Source organism: Triturus cristatus, chromosome 11, assembly GCF_964204655.1.
Source record: "Triturus cristatus chromosome 11, aTriCri1.1, whole genome shotgun sequence".
NCBI classification, from domain to species: Eukaryota; Metazoa; Chordata; class Amphibia; order Caudata; family Salamandridae; genus Triturus; species Triturus cristatus.
Window position 1 is genome coordinate 762,111,141 of NC_140594.1, and position 13,192 is coordinate 762,124,332.

The window sequence follows — 13,192 nt, forward strand, 5'->3', positions numbered from 1 at the left end:
CATGTCCAACAAAGCATTCTGGACATCCCCTGAGAAGCCTGCGGCTCTAAGCAAGGCGGAGCGCCACAGTTGTGGAAATTGCCCTGCCGAGGGAGTCAGCGGTATCAAGGCCACCATGTATAGTAAACGTTGCCGCATCTCTCCCCTCAGTAATTGCTTGGGAGAGTACCGTCCGAGCGTCCGCCGGACACTGAGGCAGCACCAGCGCCACTGTGTCCCACACAAAGTGGGAATAGCGGGTCAAAAGGCATACAGTAATACACTGTCCGCAATCCCGAAGTGGAAGAGGTAAAACCTTGTTCCCAAACCGCTCAAGTTTTTTTTTTGTACCCTACATGGAGGTGCAGAAGGGAATGCGCTGGGAGAAGCAGAGGCCTGGACAACCAGTCTCTCCGGCGGCAGGTGTTATGTGAGTAAACTGGGGTCGCTCGGTGCCGGGCGATGCCGCCGTGCCACACTCCTATCCACAGGAGTACCTGTGGGTGGCGTGGACCAGGTGCCCAAGAGGACGTCTGTAAGTGCGTAATTAAAAGGCAGCAGCGGCTCTGTGGAGGAGGACCCCGGCCGAAAACATCTCAGTCAGGAGATTGGTCCTGAGAGACACCGTAGGGAGCCCGAGGTTAAGAGCCTCAGCTGCCTTGCGCAACACCACAAAGTGAACCATCCTGCTCCGTGGCCACGGAGGAAGGGGACAGTGTACCGGGGCGTGGAGATAAATCCAGATCGCTCAGATCCTCCACATTAGCATCCTAGTGCATCCTCACACTGAGCTGCAAGAGGGTCCTCAGACCCCTCCCAGTCATTGCCGTCAGCTGTTTGAAAGGCCGAGAAGGACGAGGAGGCTGGGGAAAGGGAGAAACGTTCCTCTCCAGGGTAGGAATTGTTGGACAATAGGTCGATCCAAGTTCGTCGTAGTCCGGCCGTGGAGGCAACGGCGCCGTGTCCGGCGCCGAGGCCGGAGCCAGGCGGCGTCGCCGAGGCGGGGGCCAGCCGAAGCGGGGGCCAGCCGGCGGTGCCGAGGCGGGAGCCAGCGGCAGCCCCGAGGTGAGCGGCAGCACGGAGGTGGGAGCCAGCAGCAGCACGGAGGTGGGAGCCAGAAGCAGCACCGAGGTGGGAGCCAGAAGCAGCACCGAGGTGGGAGCCAGAAGCAGCACCGAGGTGGGAGCCAGAAGCAGCACCGAGGTGGGAGCCAGAAGCAGCACCGAGGTGGGAGCCAGAAGCAGCACCGAGGTGGGAGCCAGAAGCAGCACCGAGGCGGGAGCCAGACGGCAGCGCAGAGGCCAGCAGCGGGGCCGAGGCCATAGCCAGCAGCGGGGCCGAGGCCATAGCCAGCAGCGGGGCCGAGGCCATAGCCAGCAGCGGGGCCGAGGCCATAGCCAGCAGCGGGGCCGAGGCCATAGCCAGCAGCGGGGCCGAGGCCATAGCCAGCAGCGGGGCCGAGGCCATAGCCAGCAGCGGGGCCGAGGCCATAGCCAGCAGCGGGGCCGAGGCCATAGCCAGCAGCGGGGCCGAGGCCATAGCCAGCAGCGGGGCCGAGGCCATAGCCAGCAGCGGGGCCGAGGCCATAGCCAGCAGCGGGGCCGAGGCCATAGCCAGCGGCGGGGCCGAGGCCATAGCCAGCGGCGGGGCCGAGGCCATAGCCAGCGGCGGGGCCGAGGCCATAGCCAGCGGCGGGGCCGAGGCCATAGCCAGCGGCGGGGCCGAGGCCATAGCCAGCGGCGGGGCCGAGGCCATAGCCAGCGGCGGGGCCGAGGCCATAGCCAGCGGCGGGGCCGAGGCCATAGCCAGCGGCGGGGCCGAGGCCATAGCCAGCGGCGGGGCCGAGGCCATAGCCAGCGGCGGGGCCGAGGCCATAGCCAGCGGCGGGGCCGAGGCCATAGCCAGCGGCGGGGCCGAGGCCATAGCCAGCGGCGGGGCCGAGGCCATAGCCAGCGGCGGGGCCAAGACCATAGCCAGCGGCGGGGCCGAGGTCAGGAGCCGACGGTGGGGCCGAGGCCAGGAGCCGACGGTGGGGCCGAGGCCAGGAGCCGACGGTGGGGCCGAGGCCAGGAGCCGACGGCGGGGCCGAGGTCAGGAGCAGACAGTGGGGCCGAGGTCAGGAGCCGACGGTGGGGCCGGGGCCAAAGGTGCCCTAGTGTATCTTGCCGGCGTAGCTGGGGACAAAGGCAGTGGCATGGGGGCAGAACCACCCAACGGTTCCACGGGGCCAGAGGGCACTCCAGAGGGACTCGAAGGGGCAAATAAACGGCCCATGGCCGACAGGAACACCTGTATTCCTTCCGGAGTCGCGTACGGCCCCCGGGAAGGCGGGTAGGCCGCAGGCAACAACGGAGGCTCCACTGGAGCTGCGGTGGAATGACCACCCGCCCCCTCCACCGCGTACTGCAACCGGTGATGGGTAGGCGAAGAGCGACGCCGCGTCTTTGACCTGGTATGGTGCTTCGACTTACCTGACCCCGATGGCAATGAACGATGATGTCGGCTCCGCGACTGGCCCCCGACCACCCACGGGCGTGGACCTTGAGTGGTGCGGAGCAATTGCCGAGGATCAAAGAACTGTCGGAAACGCTCCCTCAAGTCTTCGGCGCCATAACCCGACAACTGGGGCAAGTCTCGGGGTTATGGACGTGTCCGAAGCAGAAGAGACACGACATGCAGGTCTTCTGCCGATATGTTCCGATGGCAGTCCCTACAGGACTGAGACCCGGGCATCCCTACTGCACCAGAAGTCGAGTACTCGACAAACAAGAGAAACAAGTCTCAGAAAACAAGTAAAAAATATGACTAGGAGTACCGCTCTCTCTCGGATCTGCGCTTTCTGGTGCGGAAAAAGAAAGAACTGACGTCAGTGCACGCGGGCGTGTCTAAGTAGCTCCGACGACATCATCTCAGCGGCTACAACACCAGCGACGTACGCGGAGCCGCACTATGCCGCCTACCGACACACAGGGGTACTGCTGACGAAAAACTTTCCAGATCCAGTCTGACGCCTGGGGATATTCTAAGGTAAGGAATCTATCACTAAAGTGTCTCTTTCAGATTTAATCTTACATTTAATAAACCTTTAGGACTACTGCTGAAGTTTCTATTTAGGAGCCAATAAGAACTGGACAGTACACGTGTGCCCACTAGGTGTGCTTATTGTAATATGGGATGAGGAACCTAAAGTACACTTACCTGAGATGGGCCTTAGGATGTCAGCTGGTTCCAGTTCCTCCTTGATCTTAACTTCAGGTAATGCAGGCAGCAGTGAATTAGAGAGGCCTCCAGCGGCAGAGTGTGGTGCGACTGCGGTACAGTTGGCAATAACAACAGAAGAGGCAGGTGTGCTCGAGAGTGCTGATAAGGCTACCACTGATGGCTGGGATGAGTGGCTACTTGCAGGGATAGAATTTGACTGTGTTAGCACAGGCTGCTGTGAAGTCGAAAGCAATGTGGCAGGTGGCTGTTCACTGCTCAAACTAGTCACACAATCCATGGTGACCGGTGTCGTCAAAGAAACATGAATTTCTGATTTAGGCTTGGCACTGAAAAATTACAAAAACATTAGATGGATATTTCTGGCATGGAATTGCTCATCGATCTACAACTACACCAAAGTCTGCATTGCCAACTAGCCATAAAGTGGTATATAAATACATTATGAAATATGTAAGTAACCATGAGACATGCACAGGAAAGAAGCAACTGATTCAGTTTATCAATTGTTGGGATGCTTGGATTGAATGCTAAATACTGACAGAAGGCTGTATGGAGGGACCAGAATTTAGTATTCTAGATTATGTAAACCTGCTAAGTGCCCGCCACATCTAGTGCTTCCTTCTCTGGTCATAAGGGGCTTTTACTTGTCTCAATGTGAAAGTTGGGTGTGAGCAACAACAGTACAGGTTTGAGTTCAAAAAGTGATTACTTACCATGCGGTATCAACCCGTAGGCCACTTTATGCCATTTTGAGTTACGCGTTCACAATGGTAATGCTATGCTTTCAACAGCATACTGGTCTTCATAGTTTAAGATACAGAATTAATGACTGATTCACAAGGGTAAAGTTGGACCAAAAGTTTAACCTTACTACTTTTCGGTATTCACAAATGTAAGTTACTACTAGTAGCTTTACAAGTAGTAAAGATACTACTAGTAAAGTTACTATAGGAAAGTAGGATCTGCTTTCATGGTTTCCCCACTTTTTGCTAATGTCATTTTGTTTTTCTGACTAGTCTGACTGGGATCCTGCTAAACAGGACCCCAGTCTCTACGATACATCCCTAAATTGGACCATGGTGAGTACTTAGGTACCCCCTACTGGTGTACCCTTGTAAGTCCCTAGTATATGGTACTAAGGTACCCAGGGCATAGGTATACCAGGGGTCTCCCATGGGCTGCAGCATGTATTATGCCACCCATGAGAGACCACTCAAAATGTAACTACAGGTCTCACATTGCAGCCTGTGTAAGCTGGTGCTAGCACTACTTACGACAGATATGTTATCTTATATCTGACTCACTACACTTATAAACTATAAGTCACCCCTAAGGTAGGCCATTCAATCCTGAAGGCAGGGTGCTTGGTTATAAGTGTGAGGGTGCCCCTGGATGAGCAGGATAGCCCTACAATTCCTGGAGTTCATTCTCCAGGCATTGTAAGTGCATCAGCCATTACGATACATAGAGTGGCCATGTGTTATTACGCTATGGCTAACTCTAAACTGGCTGTAACGTACCCTCGCATGTTTGGTATCAAACAGGTTGGAATCATCCCCTAACACCGTAAGCTGTGATGGATGGATGATTCCTTGCACTCAGGGGCTCCTCCGGGAAGCCCTCCATGCTCCTGGTACAAGTCTTCCAGAGTATGACAGCAAGTTATGGGGAGGGGATGTGCTCTAACGGCAAGTCAGTCTACCTCAAATCTGGGGAACCGGGTTCAAGTCTCAGCAATGACGCTCAACATCCTTTGATTCTGGGCTAATCACTTAATCTCCCTGTGCCCAATAAAAAGGAATGTGTCCTTGTGTAACGCAATTGGTGCTCATGTAAAGCGCTCTGATACCTTCGGGTCAAGTTTGCCCTATATAAAACTCCGGAAAAAAACGCTATGGCTGCTGCCAACCACATACACGATTCTGCCCTCCTGCTGCTGAGCCATGCTCAAGCAGGGGAACGTAGAAAAATAGGTTTCGTGTCACAGGGAGGTGTGACCACCTCCCAGACAGGACTTTGTGTATTGGGACAGGATGGGGGTGCTTGCCAGCACCACTAGTCTGCTTTGAAGTGCACATTTGGTGCCCTACTTGCATACTCTAGCTGAAAGCAGCTCAGGGAGCCGTTGGCTCTCGCTCTGGTACAAAACTGGACAAAGGACATGGGAGTATCCACCCCACTGGCCAGCTCTTTATTTGTGGTAGAGTGGTCGAGCAGTAAGGCAGTATCAGAGGACAGTGTTAAGCATTTGATGTACAGCCTCAGTCAGCAGATGAATTCACACACTCAAGAACTGAACTCGAGGCCAAATGTTTTTGTATAAAAAATATACTGTTTTATTTTTAGAACCAAGCAAGCCTGGCACAGGTAAGCATTAAATACTTTACAGTAATACGTTGCTGAATGTAGAGCAGTTTGAAAATGCAATTGAAATTGTACTTTGTTTGATTTACAGGGGATGCACTAGGTTGCAATACATAGCAAATACAGTAAATTGAAATGAATAGGTTTTTTCAGTAAATTACAGGTAAATTACTTTTTACGTTACTTTTCTAACTCAGTGCTGGATACCTAGATTCAGCACTGGGACATTTCCTGTAAACAGGTAAGTAAATGCGTTTTGGTTATTAATGCGATTTTTAAAGAATATTTTTAGATTTCAAAATTCCACACTTAGAAACTCTTTGGGAGAAAAATTGTCAATGTTATCCTATGGAGGATAAACAGGTTATCTGTTCAAAGGTAAGTTATCGACTGTGGGATTTAAGGTTCTGGGGTTAGACTCAGGGGTCTCCCAGAGTCAGTGATTCACTCTCGTTACACCCTCAGCTGCATTAGGGCGGCCTTGTGCAGAGTGTTGAGGCCCAATGCTATCCTATGGAGGATAGGGGTCTCCGGTTGGTGGCTGCTAGCAAGCAGGCCACACGGCTGTGGGAGCAATGCTCCTAGCATTAGCTCAGGGAAATTGGGGTTGTAGGTCAGCACAAAAGGTGCACCCTCAGCGGCAATGGGGCAATAGGCTGCACAGTGCTACTTTGGCGCCGGGCGCTCTGTTTGCTATGGAGAGACTCCGGTCGAAAGAAACACTGCAGGCTCGGGGTCAAAGATCTTCTGGGTGCGACCACCACTTCGAGGGGTAAGTTGGGATGGCTTGGGTTGGTTAGGCTCCGTTGGTTGGAGCACACAAGGACGTGGGTCGTCGGGTGCAGGGGTGCTTTTGGCGTCGGAAAGTCTTACCCGGTCTTGGTTGCGGTAGAGGGGATCCTCTGGATTGAGGATGCAGGATTTGCTGGGGTCTTGAGGCTGGTCTGGGATCTCCGGATCTTGGATCACAATCGCCGGGGAGACGACCCCGTCGTGTTTTTCCTCTCGAGCTCAGGCCGGGTTTGGCGGGTGCAGAGTGGGCTGGATTCGCGGTGTCCGGCCGAACCAGAGGTTGCAGTTGAACAAATCCAGTGTTCACGGGAGAAGTCGTCTTTGGAAGTGAAGGCAGGCAGGTCCTCCGGGGTTTTTGAGGTTGCTGGCTGCAGGACACACCGGGATTTTGCAGGAGCAGGTTTGAGGGGAGACAGGCCGGTAGGACTAGGGCACCAAAACTATGACAAGCTCCCCTACCGACGAAGGAGCAGTCGCCGGCGAGGCAGGCTTTCGGCGCCGCCCCGGTGCCGACTCCACCTCATCCATGACAGGCTCTGACTCCGGAGAAAGGAGCAGAGGCAGAGAGGAGGAGGCGAGCCCTCGGCTCCAGACAGTCGACTGCCTGCCAGAGAGCCCGGCGTGTTTCAACAGGCTCCAACTCCGGAGAAAGGAGCGGAGACGGAGAAAGGAGCGGAGACGGAGAAAGGAGCGGAGACGGAGCCAAGGAGGTGAGCCTCCGGCGCCTGCCCGGGAGCCCAAGGCATGCTCAAGGCAGGGCTATGAGCACCGGTAGCCACCTGCGGCACCTAAAGGGGAGCCCAGCGGGGTTATGCAGCGCGGCGGAGGCGCCATGGGTCGTAGAGGGGGACCCAGGTGGGCCGGCGCCCTAACGACTCCACGTGGACCGTAGAGGGGGACCCACATCTCAGACGTCCCTGGGGGGCAAAGGCTCAGTCTGCGCCAGGGGTGTACCCGCCAGCAAGTCCGGAGATCCCACAAGAAGCGGAGGCCCCGAGGACTCCCCAGGAACGGGAGAGGGCCCAAGGAAGACCTGCAGAGCTGTGGCATATGCCTCCATTTGGGCTCCAAGTCGCCCCCATACCCGGAAGCGAAGCGTCAACAAGGATGCCTAAAAACAGGCCAGAGGAACCGCACACTCCGGATCCGCGTTGCATGCGGAAAAGAAGGAAACAGACGGCAGCGCGCCGGGAGGGATTTGTATGACCTCACCGACGTCACGTTCATTCATGATGTCAGGGCGTGGTCGTGTGGCGTGGTCCCCCGGCGCGCAGAGGTGCTGCTGCAAAAAGTTTTCCGGATCCAGTCTGACGCCTGGGGATATTCTAAGTTGAGGAATCTGCGGCTAGATGTCTATCAGATTCTGCCATTACCAATTTTCCTAAGGGAGGGGGGGCATCAGGCAGCTCAACTTAGAGGTGTGACTGGCCTGGCAGTGCACCACGCCTTCCCTACATATCTACTTTCCCGCCTGTCCTGGTGCCAAGTAGGCGCAGGGCAGGGGGATGGCATTCCCCCTGTCTGGGGAAGTCAATCACAAATCAAAGGCGACAGGGGCCTTTGAAGCATCCTGGCTTGTTTTGCTGATTAGTGAGCCATCCTGTTTGGAGAAGGTGACTACATCTCCGGCCAGAGCAGATATTGTTTCTGCCCTCGGGGAGCATAGGTTACCATCTGCAGGGGAGTCAGAAACTGGTCTGTGGTGGCAAGTTGGTCTACACCAGTCAGCAAGCACACTAAAGCCAGGAAGGATTTCAGGGGCATCTCTAAGGTACCCTCTGGGTGTATGTATTAATGAAGCCACCACTGGAATCAGTGTGGGTTTATTACTGCAAGGTGTTTGATACCAAACATCATATATTTCAGTGAAGCCATCAAGTAGCTTGGGAACTCCTTTATTCCAGTGTCCAGCACATGTACTTAAAATAGCTTCTCTGTTCACTTGTGACATCTAAGAATTGACTGACATCACAGGGGCATATCTGCTCATGCAGATATGTCCACATGTGTAGTATATTGCAACCTGCCTTAGGGCTGTAAGGCCTGGTGCAAGGGTGGCTTACCTACTCTGCATGCAGTATATGTAGGCATGGCATACAGGGTTAAGTACCATGTTGTGTTTTCCCATTTTCTGCACCAAGACACAGCCTGCAATGGCAGTCTTCATGAGATAGGCGAGGGGTTCCTTAGGATGGACCAAATAACTACTGCATGCCCTAGGTACTTGGGGTACCATTTACTGGGGATGTACAGGGGTGCCAAAGGTATGGCCAATTGGGGGAACAACTGTTTAGTTTTAGGTAAAGAGATCTGCCACTAGAGACCTGGATTGCAGGAACCTTCTGTCAAAGTTGCATCAAATACCAGATACAAAGCAGGGATGACCATGTCAGAAAGGGGCACTTTCCTACAGGTGGCACAATACATGCTGCAGCCCTGAGGGACCCTCAGGTTCTTAGCCTCTTTGCCATAGGTACCAGGGGTACCATTTACTAGGGGCTTACAGGTGATGCTAAACATATTGCCAATTTGGGGAACAATTGTATAGTTTCGGGAAAGATCTGACACTGGGGATCTGGATAGCAGGTACCCTGTGAACTCTGTCAAAATTGTATCAAATACCAGCCACACCAGGTCATTGCTCAGGAAGAACGTCACCCAGACCCAGGTCACCAGCCGCCTCAACTAGGGCGACACCCTCCATGCCGGTATCGCCACCCAACTCCTAAGAAGACTACAGACCTTACAGAGCGCAGCAGCCAGACTCATTCAGGACCTCCCCAAACAATCAGGTTCAGGGGTGCCCCTAAATACTAGATTTAGGGGCGTTACAGGAAGGTAAAAAGGTTGGGACCAATGGGTGCCTTCCCTGGGGTTGGTACACCCCCCATTAGGTCACCCTCCAGTGGGAGGGGGGGCATAAGCCTCTCCCTGGTTGGCTGGGCCCACCCCCCCCATCTGCAAGATGGTGGAGACAGAGTTGTGCTTCACCTCGCCTCCCCCATCTGAGGGGGCAGTTGGCAGAGGTGGACACACCTCTCTTCCTCACTTGTTTTTCCTGCCGGTTCTCCCGCCCAAAGTGGGGGTCAGAACCAGTAGGGACCAGTTGCTGAAATCAGCAAGTGGCCTGGGGAAGCTCACAAAGGAAGCAGCCATTGAAGCTTCCCCTTCGTGGACCCTGCCCATCCTGGAGAGGAGGCTTGGCACCTTGTCCCAGGATGTGCAGTGTTTCAGGCCCCCGAGAGCAGCAGGCTCTCGACCCAGGGGTACAGAAACATGTCTGGTGGTGGCAGCTGAAAGGTGGGTTTAATGTGCTGAGAAGTTTGATACCAAACTTCTCAGTTTTCAGTGCAGCCATTATGGTGCTGTGGAGATTGTAATGACAAACTCCCAGCACCACATATACTCTTAATGGCAGCACTGCACTTACAATGTCTAAGAATGGACTCAGACACTGTAGGGGTACAGGGCTCATGCACCAGTACCCTCACCACTGGGATAGTGCACCCAGCTAGAGGGGTGACTGATCTAAGCTAGGGCAGTGGGTTGTAGGCATGGCACACAGGGATGTGTGCCATGTCGACTCTCCGCTTTGTTCTGCAAAGGCAGAGTGTGTGTGTGCGCGTGTGCGTGCGTGCGTGCGTGTGTGTGTGTGTGTGGTGGTGGTGGTGGTGGTGGTGGTGGTGGTGGTGGTGGTGGTGGTGGTAGTACAGGGCCTCTAAGGGTGGCCCAATAAGTGCTGCAGCCCTTAGAATTCTCCCCTGGTCACAGTGCCCTGGGTACCTGTGGTACCATTAACAAGGGGCTGACCTGTGGCCAAAGATGCCAATTGGGTTTGGGTTAGTTTTGGGGAAAAGACACAGGTCCCAGTAACCTGATTGGCAGGGACACAGCGCACTTCAAATCAAAAGTGCATCAGTAGTCTGGCAAAAAGTGTGTGGGGGGGGGGGGGGAGGAGTTACTGCAACAGAAACCCAGCTTCTCAAAGCCCTTCTCAGCAATCTCCCTTGGAGTAGAGGAGCTACTCAACTGTAACCCGCAGGCACCAAATTAGCAGAGTCTTGTTACTGTGTTGCCGCTCCCCGGTCAGTCAGACGCAGCTTGCCCCAGTAAGAGGTACCTATGCTCCTAAAGGTCAGATTTGTTGCCCCACCGAGTGAGAGGACACAAGGACTGACCGGAGCTGCACAGCACCAATACCAGGGCTACAGGATGCGCTGCAGCAACCAAGACCTGTTTAAGTCCAGTTGATACTCTAACAGCACCAAGGCCGAGCAGCAGTTGAGGGATGTCAGCACTACAGAGACTCACTTCCAGAGTGGCCCAGATGCCCTGATTTCTGCACCCTCAACTGGCGAAACCAACACCCGCGAGGACCTTGGACACACAGATCCCAGCCGACCTATCTACTCTGCACCCGAGCGCTTGGCAGTGCCCACTTGCTTCAAGGACCTTTGTGATCTGAGGCCCCCTTTGAGAGCTTCCGGACTTGTATCCAAGTCCCCCTCTACAGCCTATTTCTTGGTGGCCAGTGCTTTCCTCCAGCATAGCGTGCAAGCTACCAACCTGACTAGCACCTCTGCACCCGGATGCCCCAGGACAGAGAACGAGTAACTGCTGGTGGTACTTTGGACCTTGGCCCTCTATGACCCTAAGTCCCGAAGGAGACCCCAAGAAACTGACCATAAATAACTGTATGCAACATATGCCTCCCTTCCCCCCCCATGGGAAAGCATTGCTGCGTAGACATATTTAAATGAAAATTTTACTTGTAAAAATAAATATTTCAAAAAGTACTCACTTGATAACTAAGGTCTTGGTATCAAAAAATATATAAAATACGACTTATTTTTCTAAATTGGTCTCGGATTTATTCTTGAGTGCGTTTATCATTCATTTATTGCCTCTGCGAGTACATCAAATGCTTAGCACTACCCTCTGATAAGACTAAACTGCTCACTCACACTACCACAAAAGAGCATTTAGTGCCATCATTTTTGCCTCGATAAAACAATAAGGATTGCCTGGACTCTTTATACAGTGTACCTCATTTTGGTCCACTATATAAAGAGGCTGCTCCTTACAGTGGGCATAACCCTGTTCCAGAGTTCATAATTCCATCAAAAACAAGATGGTGGAATCCTTCTTTCGTGGAGCAAATTAAGTAGCCCACCTTAGGAGTGTGGCTAGCTTGGTTGTGCAACACGCCTACAAGCATAGCTAATTTCCCACCTCTCCTGGTGCCAAATGTGCTTTAGGCTAAGGTGTGGCATGTCGCAGGTCTGGAGGAAGCCATGGTCGCATAGCAACGCTGACATGGGCTTTGAAGCCCCTCGCATTAATATGCTAAATTGCTAGCCATCCTGCTGGAGGAGGTGTGAAGAACAAGTTACTAACCTTCGGTAACGATGTATCTGTAAGAAACATTAGTTAGTTAGATTCCTCACCTTAGAATATCCCCAGGCGTCAGACTGGATCCGGAAGATTTTTCGTCAGCAATACCCCTTGCGCGTCGCTAGGCGTCGTCTGCGGCTCCGCGTCCGTCGTCGGCGTCGTGCGCCGGGATGACGTCGTCGGAGTACTTAGACGCCGCCCTCGCGCGCTGACGTCAGTTCTTGTACATAGCCTTCCGCGCCAGGAACGCAGAGCCATGCAAAGACCGACACTGGTGCCAAAAATAAAATCTAGGGGCCTGAAAGGACAACCTTAACCCTAGATGTCAGTTCGCAGAACGGGGAGGATGGGAGGGTCGGTGAGGAATCTAACTAACTAATGTTTCTTACAGATACATCGTTACCGAAGGTTAGTAACTTGTTCATCTGAAAGAAACACGTTAGTTAGATTCCTCACCTTAGAATAGATACCCAAGCAATACCATCCCCGGTGGTGGGTCTGCGAACCAAGATCACACCAGAAAGTCCTGGAGGACAGAACGGCCAAAGAAGCCATCCCTCCGGACTTGGCTGTCAAGGCAATAATGCCTGGCAAACGTGTGTAGAGAAGCCCACGTCGCCGCCTGACAGATGTCCTGCAAAGGGACTCCCCGTCCCAAGGCAGTAGTAGCCGCCGTGGCCCGAGTAGAATGGGCGCGCAGCCCAACAGGAGGGTCCTTTTTAGCCAAGGAATAGCAGATTTTTATACACAAAACGACCCACCGAGAGATGGTTCGTTTGTGCACAGCTTTCCCCTTCTTAGCGCCCACGTACCCAACAAAAAGCTGGTCGTCCACCCGGAACTGTTTTGTGCGGTCCAGATAGAAGGAGAGCGCACGTTTTGGGTCCAGACGGTGGAGCCTCTCTTCCTCTTTGGAAGGATGCGGAGGCGGAAAGAAGGTGGGCAAGGTGACAGACTGCCCAAGGTGAAATGGAGTCACCACTTTAGGAAGAAAAGAGGGACGAGGCCGAAGGACAACCTTGTCCGGATGAACAGATAGAAAAGGAGGCTTTGAAGATAAAGCCTGGAGCTCACTCACCCGTCTAGCCGAGGTGATGGCTACCAGAAAAGCAGTCTTTAGAGTTAGAAGACGAAGAGGGCAATTGTGAAGAGGCTCGAAGGGAGCGCACATCAGGAATGTCAAAACCAGATTCAAGTCCCACTGAGGCATTACAAAAGGGGCAGGAGGGAACGTGTGTGTAATGCCTTTGAGAAAGCGTGTAACCACAGGGGACTTGAAAAGAGAAGGCTGATCAGGAAGCCGCAAGAAGGCGGAGATGGCAGCAAGATAACCTTTCAGGGTGCCCAGGGCAGAGCCCTGCCGGGCCAGAGAAAGAAGGAAGAGGAGAACCTCAGAAAGAGGGGCGGAAAGGGGATCCACAGCCTTTGCTGTGCACCATGC

The 13,192-nt window shown here is 53.8% G+C and overlaps 1 protein-coding gene across 4 annotated transcripts in view; it reads right to left on the bottom strand.

The window, feature by feature from the left end:
- The window catches only part of SAP130 (Sin3A associated protein 130), an 862,033-nt gene that overhangs the window by 509,236 nt on the left and 339,605 nt on the right, over positions 1 to 13,192 (bottom strand). For all 4 annotated transcript variants that reach the window (XM_085634456.1, XM_085634459.1, XM_085634457.1 and 1 more), the window contains one exon: positions 3,178 to 3,527. In XM_085634456.1, coding sequence (XP_085490582.1) covers positions 3,178 to 3,527 — 350 coding nt within the window. The remainder of the gene's footprint in view (positions 1 to 3,177; positions 3,528 to 13,192) is intronic.